Source organism: Bos taurus, chromosome 9, assembly GCF_002263795.3.
Source record: "Bos taurus isolate L1 Dominette 01449 registration number 42190680 breed Hereford chromosome 9, ARS-UCD2.0, whole genome shotgun sequence".
NCBI classification, from domain to species: Eukaryota; Metazoa; Chordata; class Mammalia; order Artiodactyla; family Bovidae; genus Bos; species Bos taurus.
The window spans coordinates 85816987-85835705 of NC_037336.1; the positions used below are offsets into that span (position 1 = coordinate 85816987).

At 43.5% G+C, this 18719-nt stretch overlaps 1 protein-coding gene across 3 annotated transcripts in view; it reads left to right on the forward strand.

Moving 5' to 3' along the window:
- SASH1 (SAM and SH3 domain containing 1) overlaps positions 1–18719 on the forward strand; it is a 189715-nt gene that overhangs the window by 147001 nt on the left and 23995 nt on the right. For 2 of the 3 annotated variants that reach the window (XM_002690315.6, XM_005211030.5), the window contains 4 exons: positions 4980–5112; positions 10304–10650; positions 16716–16790; positions 18277–18420. In XM_002690315.6, coding sequence (XP_002690361.2) covers positions 4980–5112; positions 10304–10650; positions 16716–16790; positions 18277–18420 — 699 coding nt within the window. Of the gene's footprint in view, positions 1–8; positions 4378–4979; positions 5113–10303; positions 10651–16715; positions 16791–18276; positions 18421–18719 lie in introns of those variants that run through there. The other variant, XM_005211031.5, reaches the window with a different exon arrangement.

Here is an 18719-nt window from a genome sequence, read left to right on the forward strand (position 1 = left end):
TTCATGCCGGGGGGTGGGGGGGCCTGTGCTTCTGTCACTTCAAGTAAAAGCTTTTCTCATCATTCCTGACTATGGTGCTTCCCCCTTTCCTGGTCAAGTTCCTCTTGATTCTTCCTTCTAGTCCCTTACTTACTTCCCTACCTTGTAACCCAGAGCATTCTTTCCTAGCTTGCTCATTCAAGACTAAGGCATAGGTTTTGTGGGGAGAGCAGTGATTATTATTGAGAATAAAGCAGGATACGAGGTGTTGGGTGTACATGGGTTGGGAGCTTAGTTGCCACTCGCGGAGGCTTTTCACGCGAAGACTTGGCTTCGGGCAGTGTTGCAAACAGCTTTTCTCCTAAAGAAGATCGGTTTCCTTCTCCTAACATGAAGGTTTAGTACCATTGACATCGTGTGAATTTCACAGGCGAATACCTTGCCAATTTCAGAATACTTTTCAGGAGTGCATAAATGTAATGTTCCCTGCGTGGCTCCAGGGGAGATACGTTGATTTAGTTGGGACATGTTTGGAGCTGGGGAAGCAAGCTGAGTGAGTGTGTTTCTGCAGAAGGCGCAGTTGTAATCCTGTGCTCAGCAAGGTCTCCAGCGGTCCCCCAAAGGGTTCTAGTGGGTCCTTGCAAGTTCAGATTAGTCTTTATTACAAGAGGTTACTGCTTTGCCTGCAGGACTCTGCCACGCAGCTTTTGGAAAGCATTTGTTCTAGGGCATCACCGTTTGTGAGAACAGTTTGCTACGAGGTCAGGGGCAAGTGACACATCTGTTACGACCTGCAGTGACAGGCTTCAGTTTGATCAGTAAGGCCATGCTTTCAGTTTGCTCCGGCACACGCATTTTTGTATCTACAGATGCTATTAATTGTGTTCCCTTTTTTTCTGATTATCCTTAATGTAGCTGTGTTATAAAAAGTTCTCCGCGCTGGCTCCGTGTCTTTCCCATTAGAACATTGCAGATGTGTCAAGGACGCACATATTCCAAAAGAAGCTGAGAAAGAGGGAGGCTCCACCCTCTGTTGCAAGCCAAACGGGCCCCATAGTCTCCTCATTCAGCACCCTGGCGGGAGAATGGTGTACTCTCTCTTTAAAGCAACTATAGTTTTGTGCCTTGGCTTGGTCAATTTGTTATGGTTTAAAACTGTGGAGCCAGCTGTCTGCAATCTGATGTAATGTTGCCATGGAAACCAGAAATGAAACACTTAAGCATTCACCACAGAATTACTACATATAGCATTAGCCAAAGTAATTAAAAGTTGAGCCATATGGGCTTTCTGGTGGAAAAATCTGCAAGACGGAGGTTGGAAATCAAATGTTTCTATTTACAATATTGTAAATCCACTTTTCCACATCCTCTGGTGGGATAAATCTATTGCCTTTTCTACTAAAGATTTAGAGGTGAAGGGTTGTATACAGATGATTGAGTTTCCACCTTCTAATTTAGAATCTGGTCAAATTAAGGTTTATTTTAGTACTTTGACCTGGGCCAAGTCAGGGAGGGTAGGCGATACCATCTTGTGTTTGAATGTGTATAAACATATACTGTTATTTTTTTTCTCTTTAGTTTATTTAAAGCCTGGTTTTATAATAGCATTGAGTCTATTTCTTGGAATCAGTCATTCATTTTATATTCAATGCAGATTTCCTTCATCTTCTACAAAGTTCCTCTAAGTATGAGGATTCCTTTATACACACATATCTATTTCTTAATTTTAAAAAACTTAAAAGAGATTCTCACACCTCCATCTCACACGTACATTTCTGGGGGTGTATTTTCTGAATAAAAAGACAAGTCTCTTTTTTCCAGCATTTGGGAAGTGGCACATGGTATTTAAAAGAAGAAACATGAAATGAGGAATTTAAACTTTACTGCCTAGTTTAAAAGAAAAATGCACGCCGTTTACAGAGTCTTTATGTTGAAACAGCTGGAGAGGATTTTTTTAAGGCAAATATTTCACAACTCTTCTTCCTCTGGACCCAGGAGGAAGTGAGAAGTCAACACCTCTCTCAATAAAAAGCATCCTTGGGATATACTGTTTACCTCCAGTGACTTCTGGGCTCACAAAGAGGAGATTTTCTATTTTAAAAATGATAATAATAAGATATACATATATTTCTTGAATGATTTTTTTCCTACATTTCTCTTCATATAAGTAGTGCTGCGTCATCTATTTTGTCTAGTATCCCCAAACATGCTACTGCAAAGAAAGTTATTGGTTGCCATGATCTGTGATTTGTCAGTGGCAAATGCCTCCAAACTTTAATTTTTTTCAAAAATAATTAAAATAATAATTCAAAATTCTGAAGAGTTCTTTCTCAAAAAGTAGATGGAACATGTGAAAGTAATGAAATAAGTACCTGGAATATGTTCTTTTTCACCCCAGTGAATTTGAGAACAGGAAAGTAGGGCTGGTGGGGATGGGGAGGTGTCATGGCCTTTAAATCTGTTGTCCTGGTTTAACTATTTTGATTTCTTCCTGAAAATTTCCTTCTGATAGTGTGTTTCCTACAAGTGATTTGTATCTTTATGACTCAAGATTTTTGTATTATCCCTTTCCAGATCCTCTTTCTCTTTTTACTCCGCTTCCCACCCCTACACACACACTGCCACCAGCAACCCCAAGCTAGGTATGAGTGATATTCATTCTATGATGTAACTTCCCGAATCTTGCTTATGAACAACCTGTGCTTATTTCGGGGTGTCCCAGGTGGTGCTAGTGGTAAAGAACCTGCCTGCCAATGCAGGAGATGTAAGAGACATTGGTTCGATCCCTGCGTTGGGAAGATCCCCTGGAGGAGGGCATGGCAACCCACTCCTTGCCTGGAGAATCCCTTGGACAGAGGAGCCTGGCAGGCTACAGTCCATATCCCGTGGATAGAGGAGCCTGCGGACTACAGTCCATAGGGTGGCAAGAGTCAGACACGACTGAAGCAACTTAGCACGCGCACACACACACACACACACGCTTATTTCATTTCCATGTGACTTCAGAATTTTTAATGTGAGGGTTATAGACAGTCTAGATTTGTAGGTACAGAAACTTTCCATGGTCGAATGTTGACTCTTCTTTTAGAAGTACTTGGCTTTTGAGAGACATCAAGGAGGCAGAATGTTTTTCAGTGTTTATGTGTAATTCCATGCCCTGTGGTTTTGTTCAGGTGCTGATTACCCAGAATGAGGGGTTAACCAAGTTCTCATTCCTCTGGTTGACCAGTCTGACTGTCCCATCATACACCAGCAAGTCATGCAAGAAAAAGTAAAGTTCCAATCAGACAATTATGTAGTAGAAGCTGTATTTATTATTTTATTTTAATGTGTTACCTTTTAAGTTTTAGACCAAATGCATTAAGCATGATGGCCAGCATGCAATGTGGCCAGCATGCAATGTATCCTCCTTCCACGATTATCTGGGGGCCTAATTTCTACTCTTCATTACCAGCAATTAACTTTAATTCTGAAATGTGTATGCTACATTTTACCTAGGACCTTTTTTTTTTTTTTTAAAGAGAAATCGGATGTAGATACTGATACACTTCACAGAAGGAAAGTCTGAGAAATACCCCTCTCCCGATGGCTTGCCGTTTCATGGGTTATGATAATTATTCTTTAAGGAGTGAATGGTTTGCTTATAATCTTGCAGGGAGAAAGTACAATGACTCCAATGCTGGGAACCCCAGGGCCAGGACAGAGGCCAGGAAGCGGGTCGTATATCCCTGACGGAGGGCCAGAGTGCTTACAGAAATATTTGTGGACTCACAGCAGACACTGTTTTTCTGCCTAAGTAATTACTAGAATCCCTACCTCATTTCCTCTTGAACTGTTCTCTGCTCACTCTTGTTTCCCAATTTAGCGTCTATAAAATTGGGATTCGTGAGAGCATTTCTTGGAAGGGGGGAGGTCTCCATATTAGACTCGGGTTCGGAGACGTGGTTTGGTTTTGGTTGGAGGCATGTCTGGTTGGAGGAAACCGAGGGAAGGTTGTTGGCAGGATGCGCGGGGTGAGCTGGAGCGGCTCGGAGTGGCCTGGGCTGTGCCGAGGCTGCGCACTTCCGCCCGGCTCTGCGCCCCCGAGGATGCCGGCGCGCCCGACCCGGGCAGCACGTTCATTGACTTGGAGCCTCCTTTTGCTTTTTCACATTTTGAGCAGATAAAACAGAGGAAACTGCCTGTTGAATGTTGGAGCTGACTTGGAAACGAAAGCCTCATTTTGTTCACAAGGAAAGGATTGTTTTTCGCTTGGGTCATTGCTGCAGAGACTTTTTTTTTTCCCCTCTCTGTAATGTTTGATACTTGAGGGAAAACAGCTGGGCTGAGCATTCTTGAATCACTGCAGAACTGAAATGGGATGCTGGGGAATATGGACTGGACTGTATGGCTAAAAAGGTCAGCTTTTTCCCTTGTCTCTCGTGGAGGAATGCAGGCTCTTTCCCCAGGCTCTCCTTGGGAACTCTTGGAAGGAGCTGGGAGAGGCGGAAGGAGGGATGGGAGACAGTCCCCACAAATGGGACCGAGCATGGCTTTTTGCATCTCTTCCGTTTTCCTGCCCTGCTGTTTTTGATTTTCGGGGAGGACTGGAACAAGTCAACAGAATCTGGGTTTGGAGAAGTAGTCGATGACCACGTTAAACAGCAAGCCCTGATGGGCCAGGCAGAGGAGAGGCTGGTCCAAAGCACAGCACTGTAACTGGAATCACAGGGCTGCCTAGGGGAGCATCCTTGCAGAGCTCTCTCAAAGAGGACGGGGAATTCATTGAGACAAATGCACCCCAGGCCGGGCCAGGCCATCAGTGTGTGTGGGGGTGCCTAGGACCTAATTCTCCACCAAATTAGACCTTAAAATGATGGTACGTGTCTCTCTATGAACCTGTTGGGCGGCTTTGTTGGTGCCCCAAGTTCAGCTGCAGAGCTGCCAGAGTTCAAACTGGCCGTGAGGCAGAGCTCCGCCCAGCAATTATCTGATTAACTTTTCCTTTGTTTCTTTGCCAGTCAAGAGAACAGTCGGAGGATGAGACGGAGGAGTCGGTGAAGTTTAAGAGGTTACACAAGCTGGTAAACTCCACTCGCAGAGTGAGAAAGAAACTCATCAGGGTGGAAGAAATGAAAAAGCCCAGCACAGAAGGTAACAAAGCAAACTCCGCCCTACTTATTCCAAAGCAAGTCATCTGGGGTCCATCTCTCAGTAGAAAATACAAAAGTGGAAAAATGGGTTCTGGCTGAGGCTGGCAGAGGGGGAATTTGGGGTTGCAGAGGGGGAATTTGGGGTTGCATGCGAGCAAGGCAGCACTGAGTACCTTCTGGAATGTAGGATCCTGGCTTTCCGGCGGCTTAGTTATTTAAATATTACAAAGATGGGGAGTGGCTAGTGTATGGCAATGAATTCTTCTCAAGATGTGGTCCAGCTTTCATTTGGACCTCATACCATTTTATATAAACTTTTATTTTAGAACACCTTCTGAGTTTGAGCCTTGGCTCCTAAAGGACTATGGTTCTCACCCAGTGAATTTAATCCAAATTTAATATATCCCCACCTCAAACAAACATCTAACAAACAAGGCACTTAATGTCCTTTCAGATCTCTGAGGGATGATTTCTTCTTCCTGTTAACGATCTCAAGTCTCAGTTCCAAAGAGGCTTTAAGGACCTCCCATTCTAAGTGCTCTAAGAGCCAGGTTCCTGGCCAAGCCACTCATCAGACGAAGCCATAATGTCAAAAGGGACATGAACTTGGATTTATTGTATTGAATAGTTAACCTTTAAAGTGTAATTAGGACAGTTTAAATCTCAACCGTGTCTGTCTTTCTTATTGTTAGTAAAGTGCATTTGCAGCAGCTTGTAAAAGTCTCCCCAAAAGTTACAAGAGTAAGATTTCCGGTTTGGGAAACAATTAGTGATTGAAAGAAATGCTAGAAAGAATTTTTTATTCTTTTTAAAAGCACGTGACTTGTTAAAATGTCACACTGACATTGCGGGGAAGTTCAAAATTTTAACATGTAGATTTAAAGAACGCTATTGTAGAGGCTCTTCTGTTGTACCTAAGTCAAATCGCACCTTGGAGGGAACTGAATTCCCCTTTATTTACATAGATGAGGGTTTCTGTTGCTGTTTTTGGCGTTTTGAAATTTTTTGTTTGATGTAATTATTTATTGGTTTTAATCCTCTGGAGGAATATTGAAGGCCAGGGGGTTACTATGGGAAAGTGGAGATTGAAGGGAAAGGGGAAAGAGACAAGGGAAGCAGGGAAAGAGGCACTCTCTGCTTTATAGCCAGTTTCTTAAACTTAGAGTTCTGTTTAATTCCAGGGTTGCATCTGGGTGTCTTTTGCATGGTAATTCCAGGTGTGGTGCTGTTTACATTTGGCTGTTTTAATACCTGCCTGTCTGTCATGGTTCCACAGAACAGAACACACCGTCTGACTTCCTCTCCCGTGGCAGGTCTACTGAAATCACACACAGTGTCGTTTGGTAATTTTAAGTAGGAACATATGGAATTGCCATCATTCAACCTTGGGAGCATCTCATTTTAAAACAAACCTCATGCATAGTTGCCAAAATTAAATCTCGTCTATCATGCATAAATTGGTGGGTCTTGTCCATAAGTGAGATAAATGGGTGAAGTACGTGGTCCCGTGCCTACCACCCCGGAGCCCCTTTGCACGTTATAGTTGTGTGTGTTGGGGCTTAGAAAAGCACAGAAATATTCTCACTTGTGTGTTTATGTCAGAATCAATCGATTCAGCTATCTCTGAGAGGCGTAGTTGAGAAAAAGGGAAAGTGTACCAAAAGAGGTCGCTATAGGGTAAAAGGTAATAACTCTGTGGACTTTTAGCATAGAGTTTTGATTCATCTGGGCATGAATTAGATGTCATAGATGGAAGATGGATTTGGTGAGTTTAATCCCAAGTGGCAGTTCTGGGGTCCAGCATCTGGGGTGCTATTGACCAGGCTTGCCGCTGTCACCAGGAGAGGCCCCAGGTGTGTGTACAGCTCAGGACATCCGCTGCAGGCTGCCCCCAACACCACCATGCTAGATTGGAACTCTTCCATGCTCTGCATGGTAGAACACTTTCTCATTAGCAAGAGAGCTTGTGCTGGTACAGAGAGGCCACCTGGGCACCTTCTTTGCAAAGCTGGAGAGATTCATAGTCCCCACAATCCCTCCTTCCACCCCTGGACCTTCAAAGAGTTGATCCTTTTGATTTCCGCATGCCTGTGCCAATACTAAGTTGTCTGAATAATAACAAGCATTTCCTGAGAGCCTTCCGTGTGCCAGCCGCTTTCCTAAACACTTCACAGATTTTATTGTAATATGTCATCTTACAGCTCCTTGTAATATGTCATCTTCAGAATACTCACCAGAGGCAGACACTGATGCTGCCCTCATTTGTGAAATGAGGAAACTCAGATGGATACAGCGAGGGGAAGTAATGTACTCATGGTCACCGAGCCAGCTGGACAGAGCCCTGGAATTAAGTCTGAGCAGCCTGACTCCTGTAGATCGTGGGTGCACTCTCTGCTCCCACCCTATCTCTCACTCTCCAGCTCTGGAGTCTTGGAAAAGCCCAGAGAGTTACAATTCATCACTCAGGCTTACTCTTGTAACTAGAGTAGCGAGTCCTTATCTGGTGCGTGGGTGACCCCAGACAATATGACATTGCAGGCCAGGGTAGTGCCCTTTATCCAGTCATTTCTGTGTCTTTTCCCTTCCTTCATTACTCCAGTTCACCTGTAACCTGCTAATGAATCACTAGCTTTTGTACAGTGTTGTTGAGCATACAAAGTACCTTTACCTATCTCTTTTCATTTAATTTTATCCTCTCAATATCCTTATAATAGATATTACTACAATAGGTAGGCCTTGGGAATTACCTGGTGGTCCAGTGATTAGGACTTGGCACTTTTTCACTGCTATGGTCCAGGTTGAATCCCTGGTCGGGGAACTAAGATCCTACCAGCTTCATGGCATGGCCATTAAAATAAAATAAATACAGTTAGGCATTATTACAGGTGAGGAAACAGACTCAGAGAGATGAAGTAGTTGTCCACAGTGGTGGAGACGGTGAGTGGCATAACCAGAGCTAGAATCTGTGTTTTTGGCTTTAAGTCATCTCATACCTACCTCCTATCAAAATGACCTACTCTCATCTCAGCTGAGCAAGAAGCAACTCATACACCAGATGATGATGAAGTTGAGCACATCTTGATTGCTGTTCTTCCAGTATGATAGTTGTACTTTCAAGTCAGAGGTGAATGGGAGAAGTAACACCCTAAACCCCAAGGACTCCAGTGTGGACTGGGATTTCAGGCTTTGGGTCTGGCAAGGATGGAAGAACCCTGACCACATGGGACTGCCCATAGCTCAGGCTAAGGTGTCCTCTTTGGAATTGTTTGCCCTGTTTCCCGGCAAACTCTTTACCAGATGCTGACGTGCCAGAACCAGGAAGTGGAGCTACTTATGTCATGGGCATGTGTGAACCAGCTGGTTCCAAATTCATATGTGACACGGAAGTATTGGAATCTCTGATGACAACCCCAAATACAGAATCTAGAAAATTTCCAGAACAGTTCTGACTGATAGGTCCTTAACGTCCCCAAATCTCCTTAAGACCTTAAGGACCTTTGCACACCTCCATGGACACTTGGGCTAAATGTGAAGTCATGATCCGTTATTGGACTGTTTTTAGGGAGAAGTCTGCTGTTGGGCTGCCCCTGTCCCCAGGCTGTGCCTTTCAACCCGATCACTTCACCCCTGGAAATGGAGGGTAGATTGTATCTGGTAGAGGCTGCTGTATTTTACTTCCAGCAACATATGGCCGCTTGGTCTCTAGTCCATATTCGTCAGGTGTCCTGAAGAGGGAACAGGAAGCATTCTAGTCTGATCAGTGTCCATCAGAACCATAGCCCTGGGTTTTAAACTTCCTTGAAAGATCCAAGAATAATTCTCGAGTGAATATATTTGTGCTGCAGATTGTGGAGAACTTTGAACTGGATATGTTTTTAGTCTCTCTCTCCCCACCACTATCTCCTTGACCTCAAAGTCAGTCTTGGGCTGTATTTAATAGCAGCAGTGCTTTTTTTCTCTGTATATTTGTAACTGTAATTCCCATCAGTTGGAAAAATTAAGAAATTTCTGGAACTTTAAAAGCCTATTACCAGTCACTCATCTTACCCCACTCTGGAGAGAGCTGTCCTTTTCCTTTATCACTGACATTTAGCCACACACTGGCACCCTCGTCCCAGCTGGTATATTTAGTGCCATCCTTCTGTTCCAAGGAACTTGGTATTTTTTCCTCTTCACAGTTCAGCTGGCAGGAAGCCGCAGTGCTCAAAAGTTTCCTTATATCGATAATTAAAGGGACAAGAGCCAGTTAGGATCACTACACCCAGAGTTTGACCTACTTCTTTTCTCACATCTGTTCACATAACACATGCAGAAAAGAACTCGGTTTTCCTGCCAGCAAGTCCAAACCTTTCCACTGGGCTCTGAAAGGCTTGGCTGGATACCTGGCTCCAGTGAAGGCTTCAAGAGCTGAATCCTTGAGACGAAATGGAACACTCCATGAGGCTGCCTGCGTGTCCAGGCCCTTAAACGCCCTTGCTGCTTTGTAGCAGGGCCTGCGTCGATGGGAATGCCTGGCTTGGATCGTCCAGTTCCCCAGCTTTTAGTGTTCAGCCTATCAAGCAGGGACCATTTGTCAGTTGTGTTTGCAGGCTGTGACCCTTTATGGTGCTTCTTCATCCTAACTTCTCCCTTGGTGATTTAATTACTTAAATGGCACGTGTACCAATAAAAAAAACCACTGTCAGCCACATGGCATTCATCACACTCTGACTGTAAAAAGCCAACCAGATCAACAGGAGCACCTTTCAGAAGGAAGAATGACTCTGATTCTTAGCTTCCGAGTACCGTACTGACAAACTGGGGAGGATAATGATCGTTAAATCCTAAAGAATATTGTGTTATGGATGGGTTTAGAGTTTCCAAGTGGCATTTTTAATAGGTCTGTAAAGGTGTTTGGTCTACAAAGACACTGAGAGGAGGAGGAGGGGGAGAAAACACATCTGAAACCTTTTAACATTAACCTTGCATGAAACCATTTATTTGCTCAGTTTATTTTCTTTTTTATATGCATTTATGTAAGTGGGAACCAGGTTTATGGGAGGTAAGTGATTGTGGAAGCAGGTTGTGCTGGCTGGATGGACTAGCTGCTTTTTTGTGGGGGCTGGGGGATCTAAAGACAAGTCTGTGAAAGAATGCAAGGGTGTGTTGACAGGAGCCCCTGACCGTGTGTGTATGTGTGTGTTTCCCTCCAGGCGGGGAGGAACAGGTGTTTGAGAATTCCCCGGTCCCAGATGAAAGGTCCGCCCTGTACTCCGGCGTGCACAAGAAGCCCTTTTTCTTTGATGCTTCTCCTGAGAAACCCCCAGAAGATGACTCAGACTCTCTCACCACTGCTCCATCGTCCAGTAGCCTGGACACCTGGGGTGCCGGCCGCAAATTGGTCAAAACCTTCAGCAAAGGAGAGAGCCGGGGCCTGATCAAGCCCCCCAAGAAGATGGGGACGTTCTTCTCGTACCCGGAAGACGACAAGGCCCAGAAGGTGTCCCGCTCCCTCACCGAAGGGGAGATGAAGAAGGGGCTTGGGTCCCTGAGCCACGGGGTAAGTACTGATGGTCTCTGCTTCTATGACAGCCACCGTCGGCGACACCACCTCCTGGCATCTCTGGAGGAGGTGCAGAGTGTCCGGAAGCAGATCCGCTTGAAGAAGACGGACGCTAATCACTCGTGTTCCAGAGCTTTCCTCTGCCAGCGCCCCTCCAGGAAGGGCGTCCACAGTGCCACCTGTGACCTGCAGCTGCTCCGGCAGAAACCCAAAGGGGGCGGGGGCTGCGGCGGCCCTGGCAGGAGGGCACGCGGGCGCCCCACGGTCAGCGAGTTCAATGTCACCTACGTGGTGGAGCGCAGCCTGTACAGCCACCTGAACCTGACCCAGCTAGTGCGTCCTGCCTCGGACAGGACCCTGAGCAAGGCCGAGAAGCAGGACCTGAGGCGGTGCTTGCTGGAGGAGGAGGAGGAGGCCAAGAGGAAGTGGGCCGCCACGGTGGACCGCTGTACTAAGAGGGTTCTCTTGAGAATCCACCAGAAGTCCGTGAGTCACCCAGACGGTCCCAGGATGGCCTTGTCATTTCTGTGACGTTCAGTCAAGCATTATGGCCTCTCTTGCCGGGAGCCTGGCTCCCTCCCTCTCTTCTGGTCCCTCGCTCCATCACCTCCATTCCTAACCCTACTTCTCTTAAAGGAATGGCTCCTCCCTTCTTTCTCATCTGCCCTCTTGCCAGCTGAAGCTGTTGGATTTTTAATGCAAGTCGCTCAGTTGTGTTCGACTCTTTGCGACCCCATGGACTGACCATACAGTCCGTGGGATCCTTCAGGCCAGAATCCCGGAGTGGGTGGCCGTTCTCTTCTCCAGGGGAATCTTCCCAACCCAGGGATCAAACTCTGGTCTCCCGCATTGCAGGCTGAGCCACCAGGGAAGCCTTAAAACCTAAACATTGAAACTGATTCAGAGAAGGGCTCTCAGAGTACAGGGTGGGGTTTGGCCTTCTAGAAGTGGCTGCCTTGAGACCCAGCCATCCTGTCACTTGACCGCAAGAAGCTGATTCAAAACAGAAGGACGTTTTGCCCTACAAGGAGGTGTCTCTTCTCCAGTTAATGAGAACAATAAGAACTAGCTCACAGCAGATTGGCATCACCGTGCTCACCAATTTAAAAAACATTGTGAAATACATTTATGTCTGGGGGACAAAGGGAAAGTACTCCAATCTAAAAGGAAAGAAAAATTAGGGCTCTTTTGTTTTACTTAAGTATATTTGATGTGATTATCTTTCTAAACAAAAGGGCCTTCCACTGCCCCATATATTCTTCTGTACCTAGCAAGGAATAAGGTACTGACTTTCAAATAAGAAAATGGTCTTCAATTTCATTACTGAATTGAGACTTGGTGAAATTTATTTTTAGGGTAAGACTTATATTGAACTGGAGAATGTAAGTATTTCCCCGTGGAAATTACCACTCAACTTTTAGTTTGCACAAGAGCCTATATAAAACGACACAGGATGAGGCTGAACTGTGGGCTTGTGGCCCCTGGCGCCCTGCTTAATCCATGTGGGGCTGCTGGCCTGTCCCCTTTCAAAGGTCTGAAGGAATAGACTGTGTTGCTGCCCCCATGGTGGCTTCTCCCAGAGTTCTTCACATTTGTAAGATGTACTTCCCAGGGTGGTTACTGTAATCTAAATTCATTCAATCAAGTTCTGCTTTTGTGGTCAGCGCCATCCTTGTAGAATGCTTACATCCGTACCAGCCCTTAGGTCTTCCAAATATCCCCACATGTTGACTTTCTCATTAGGTCTCACTTTCCATTTTTTTTTCACCTTCTTGTAAATCTTGCAACACTTTTAATGTTATCAGTAATAGCTTTTGCTCTGGTTCTTTGTCTTGGCAGCAGTTGTGGTTGGTTTTGTTTTTGTTTTAAAGTAATAGTTCTTTGTTACTATTTCTTGTTATCACCCCTTCAGTTCTGACCCACAGATCTTTTGGAAAATACTTGTGGCCGCCTAGTCTTGGTATAATTTCTTGTGTGTTTTTGTTTGTTTTTACCTTCAGAGGTGTTCTACCTAGTTTACTTGCCTCCGTACCTTGACAGATCAGATCCACTTCTCTGTGAATGGATGGCTCACCCCTGTGAGTTTAAATCAGATAAAATGGAGGAGTTTTGCAACTGACTTGAGTTGCTCGCTCATATATATCCCTTATATTATTTATATTGCGAATGATACAACATCCTCAGAACCTTCTCTTTAGAAGTTGTATCTCTAAGATTTGTGCCATTGGCGGGCCCGTGATTAATTCTTCATTGACGTTGAGTAGGGACACTTGGACAAGCTTGTTTTTGTGTACTGACTCCGCCACTTGTAAAAGTGGCACTCTGTAACCTCTGTGCCCAGCATCAACCTGATACTGGGTATTTTTTTGAAATACTGTGAGCTTGAGGCAGTACTGGACAATTCTGATACTTGCTGAAATACGTGTTCGGTGCTAAATTAGAAATTTGAACATACTGTTTCTTGTCGTTGTACAATCAAGAAAACACAATTTAATTATTCAGAGAACATAGGGGAGTATTCGTGTTTTTGTTTTTCTGTTGTCTTTGGCCATGCTGTGTGGCATATGGGGTCTTAGTTCCCCGACCCGGGATCAAACCCATGCCCCCTGTGGTAGAAGCGCAGGCTTTCACGCCTGTTGTTAAATATTTTAACAACAGAAGAGGGGTTTTCGTTTTTGTTTTTAAGAGGTTAAGATAAGTTCTTTGCTTGGTTCACTTAAGTCTTTTCCATTCTTCTTGTCATATCTCTCTTTCATTTTATTCAAAAGTATACTTTCCTTTACTCTTCAACCTTAATCTTTTTGTCTTTCAAAATATGCCATATTTGCTTGATGAAACCTCAGGGAAATGACAATGCTTTGTACTCACTGGAAACGGTCATTTGTCTTGCTTTTTATTTGGTCATTCAATTTTGTTTGGGGGAACAGACATGCATGACATTTTGGAATTTTGTCCATTTAAAAAAAAATCCAACCTCCCCCCAAAACATGTTTTCAACTGCATGACCATTCCATTGACTGGCTCTCCTCATCCACAAGCATCTATCTAAAATTTTCTTGTAATTTCTGTACAGGAGATGTTTGAACTTGAAAAGCTTCATGTAAGCTTTCTTTATGTAGACCACTGAAGTCAAAGATTGGTTTACTTTCTGTTACTCTTCTGTTTTCTGTGTTGAAAGAATGCTGCTTCAAGAACTACTTGATCTAATAGAAAAGGTTACAGATTAGTTCAAGCAGTGCTGTTAAATTTGGTTCATCCTTCATACAGAAGAATCAGTTCCAAATATCTTAGCCTATCACTGGGAGAAGTTTTAGTTGGCAGTTAAGAAAACCAGTCCACTCCTTCCTCTGTACTTCTTATTTTAGGGAAAAATGCATGCAGCAGGCTTATAAAGACAGAAATAAGCTTCTAATTTATTGCAGTTATAGTTTCCACATAAATTCTTTGTCAGTTACTTCACGTGCATCAGAAATAACATGCCGGGCTCCAGTGGTGCAGTCAGCATTGGAATTCAAAGCAGGGGGGCACGAGGGACATAAAATGATGAGGCATCTGGACGCCATACTGCGTCTGTGGAGCCCCGAGTCACAGGAAAGCGACTGGGATAAAATGACTGCCTTTGCAGAAACGAGAAAATGTATTTGGCACTATACGCTGGAAAGGGAAAGTTAAAGTTAAAAATCAGCCTTGAGAGATGGTCGTGACATTGCTTGCAGATGAGGGGGTTTGGTGATGATTTTGTTTACAGAGGTATTGTGTCTTTTTATAGAATAGATATAGGTCTGAGTAAGTTGTAAGGGAAATCACATTGTCCATTGATATTCATATAAAATGAAAGTAATGTCTATTGGAAGTCGTGTCTGTGGTAGACTATTTAAAACGGCAGCCATAGCTTTGATGAAGGAGAACAGTTATGTGCCATCCTGGATGTTGGTTATCCTGAAATGCCTCCTGTAGCACTTTCTTCTCCCGGCCTTTCTTTCTGTCATACCAGCTCTCGCTCACTTATGGGTCCATTCTTAGGATTGCTGTAGTTTTACAGTTGAAGATCCCAGAATATAAGGCTCAGAACTAAGCTCTAGTTCTTTACTCACGTATTTAAAATGTCGACTAAATCTCGACCTCAGTACAACAGTTGCCAGGACAAGCTACCGTATTCTCAGTGTGGTGTTGATGGTCGATGGTTCAGTCATTCAGTCATTTTCCTTCCTTGAGATCCTATGTACTGTAGCCCACCAGGGTCTTCTGTCCATGGGATTCTCTAGACAAGAATATTGGAGGGAGTTGCCATTCAGCCGTGTCCAATTCTTTGAGATCCTATGTACTGTAGCCCACTAGGCTCTTCTGTCCATGGGATTCTCTAGACAAGAATACTGGAGGGAGTTGCCATTTCCTTCTCCAGGGGCTCTTCCCAAACCAGGGATTAAACCCATGTCTCCTGTATTGCAGGCAGATTCTTTACTGCTGAGCCACTAGGGAGTGTCTGCTTTGTGCCAGACAGTGTGCTAAAAGTCTTAAATATAGGATATAGACAGTATTTTACTAATGAAGAAACCAGAGCTCAGAGAGTTTAAGTTCTTTACCTGTGGTCACACAGGAAGTTAAGTGGTAGAACCGGGATTTGGATCCGTATCTTTGTGATTCCAAAACTCTAGGCATTTTCCTTCCTGGATGTTCTCACTTTCTCAGTTCAGTTAATATATACCTGAAAGTGAAAGTTGTTCAGTCGTGTCCAGCTCTTTGCAACCCCATGGACTACACAGTCCATGGAATACTCCAGGCCAGAATACTGGAGTGGGTAGCCTGTCCTTTCTCCAGCGAATCTTCCCGACCCAGGAATTGAACCGGGGTCTCCTACCTTGCAGGCGGATTCTTTACCAACTGAGCTGCCAGGGAAGCTGCAGAATATATACCTGAGGTGTATTTATTTTCAGTAAGCAATGTTTATAGGATACATTATGCTTTTCTGTTCATTTCTTCCATTTAATAGCTGTTAATTGGAGTTCTCAGGGAAACAAGTAATACAAAACATTGGCACCCAAATCTGTTATTCAGATTTTATTACCAATTGCTTTAGAAGATAATAGATTGTAACAAAAATTAGTATGCTTTGAGTTTCTCCTTTTTCTTAGATTTGGGGGTTGCAGGGGGTAGGGGTAGGGATGGGGATGCTTGTGCTGGAAAAGCAACAGAGAGTTCAAAGTTCTGGGAATATAACAGCACTGAAGCATAAGCAGTTCCTTTCAGTTTGAAACCAACCAGAAGGAGATTAAAGTTTTCATTCTTTATAACACCAATGGTTTTCCTATTGAAATTAATAGGAAAAGCAGTCACGGAATCAGTCTTTTTCTTTCTGGGCAAATGTGGTGTCTTTACTTCGTACACTCTGAGGAAGGGGTCATAAGTGATTAAATTGGGCAGTTAGATGGGAGAGTTATCAGCATTTTTGGCTAGGTCAGTAAAGCAACGAGTGAGTAATCCTCTGGGCCTGATTGGACTTTACTTGTAAACATAGCCTTTTCCTCCATCTGAGTGATTTAAAACTAAACAAAACAAGAGGCTGTTAGAAAGGCCTGCTTTCAGTGGACTTCAGAGCTGGGTTTCCAAGACTGCTTTGCACACACGGGTTTTCTAAGACATGTTCCCTTGTTATTAATCCTGTGGCCAATATTAAGGGGAATAGAGAAGGGAAATTCTGTGGCTAAGAGACAGGGCATCTTGAGCAATTAACATATATTTGGTATTTTTGCATTGTGTGTATATATATATATATATATATATATATTTTTTTTTTTTTTTAAACCAGTTGGTTTTTGCATGTGAAGGGGACTCTGAACCTGTGGTGCAGGCATAGTTCCAGCGGCCCGTGGAAGGGCAAAATGAGTGACGACGTCTCCTTATAACATGAACCATGTGTTTTTTCCGTCATTTCTCCTTTCTTACTCATCCTGTAGCACGTTTGTGGTCCAGTGACATTCTGCAAACGGGACGTGTGTTGGGTCAGTGACTGTTCGGCGACTTAAACATAACTGGATTATTTCTGCCCCCCCTTCTTTCCACAGAGAACCTGCAGTTTTGGAGGATTTGACTTGACAAATCGTTCTCTGCACATTGGCAGTAATAATTCGGACCCAATGGTGAGTACACATCAGAAGGGAGGGAAAAGGTTTGGATTCAAGTGATGTGGTGGACAGTTTCACATTTAGTGTTTTTGAGAATCGATACTAGGTAACCATCCTCCAGGGATCCTAAATCATGTTGGAGAGAAGCCTAGTTTCACCATCTTAAAGACTTTTTGGTTTCATATGGAATGAAAGATGACCATCTCTCTCTTTGCAGGAACACCATTTCTTTAATGTCTTGGTTCCCAGGTTTCTTCAAGTCACAAGTCCAGAGGAGTTTGATTTCTGCAGTCTTAGTCATTGGTGCTCCCATGCTTTCTGTTCACAACAGTTGCACGTGTATGTGACTATTACACGTGGGTAGTGCCACAGGAGAGAGCCCTGTGATTTGGGTTCCAAGAGTGTGAGCCAGCATTTCTGAAAACCAGCCTTATCATAGGCCATGTGTGCAGCTCTGCACTAAGCTTAGGACCTCCTGATCTGGAGTGTCCTGAAATGAACCCAGTCCCCTGGGGGCCAAAGCAAACCAGACTCCTCTGAGCCAAGCTTACTGCCTTTTCAGACTTGTCTCTGAATCACAGTCTGGGGTCAGGCCCCCACTGTGGTGTACAGGTTTTCATTCAACTTTACCTTCTGAGATTCCCAAGGATGTCGGTGTATTTTCCATACAGTTTTGTTTTCCCCTTGTGCATTTTATCGTGAAGCTGTGAAATCAGGATTCTGTGCTTTATATCCGTTATGATCATGTGTCAGCTAAAGCACCCATCTATGATATTTTTGTAGTGTCTGAGAATTTCGTGGGAGAATAAAATTATTTTATTTAGATATCAAATTTTATTGATTCATAAGCCAATAATTTTATCTGGTCAATCTTTTAAAAAATAAAAGTATAATTTCTTTTTTCTTTCTCCAAGGGAAAGTCTTTTTTTTTTTCCCCCTAATATAAAATAGAATGAGAAGTGACTACAATTGAACTTGTTCAGGGAAAAATAAATTTATGCATGGTTAGGAGTTGACCACACGAAATGCTTCAGTGATATAAATCTGATCAGGTGATGGACTTCTAATGATTGAGTTTTGCCATTTTGTTCCTACCACTTTCTTGGGTGACTCAGTAGTATTATCTTTTTTTTCTTCCCCATGCTGAGATTAAGTGAACACTGGTTCATCTAAATCATTCTTTATTGATGAAACACAGTCCCCTTGGGTATTTAAACTGGTGGGAAAAAATGCAACAGGAGAAGAATATATCATACTAAGTTTAAATAAAACTAACTCATATTCCACTTTAAACAAATAAACATAAGCCAGTTAGTCAGTAGCTTTAATTTTTAATCATAAAGATAAATAACAGCACTGAGTTAACATAAGAAAAATGTGGAGATCCTGGGGCATGCCAACATTTTGCTGAGAGGTAGGACATTCATGGTTTGAATAATAAAACCTGTTTTGGGGCTTCATTTTCTGTGATTAAAGATACTTAATAAATTTTGTTTTGCAGGGTAAAGAAGGAGATTTTGTGTATAAAGAAGTAATCAAATCACCCACTGCCTCCCGAATCTCTCTTGGAAAAAAGGTGAAATCCGTGAAAGAGACAATGAGGAAGAGAATGTCTAAAAAATATAGCAGCTCTGTCTCTGAGCAGGTATGTGACAGTCAAGCAAATACCCTCTTGCTTCTCTCGCATAACAAAAAAAGCTGGGGGTGGTCTGTCTTGAGATTTTCAGTGGTGCTAAATACATTCATTGGCATTAACCAGGCTCCAGGACCATGCCTAGTTTGTGTAGACAAACAGTGGATTCAGCAAATATTTATTAAGCACTTAGGGTCATGCGAGCACCAGGCTTGGTGCTGGGAATATAAATCAGGTCCTGTGTTCTATGTACAGATGAGCAAAAGAGACATGTAAAGAAATGATTATTCTGTAGTAAAAATAAGCACTAA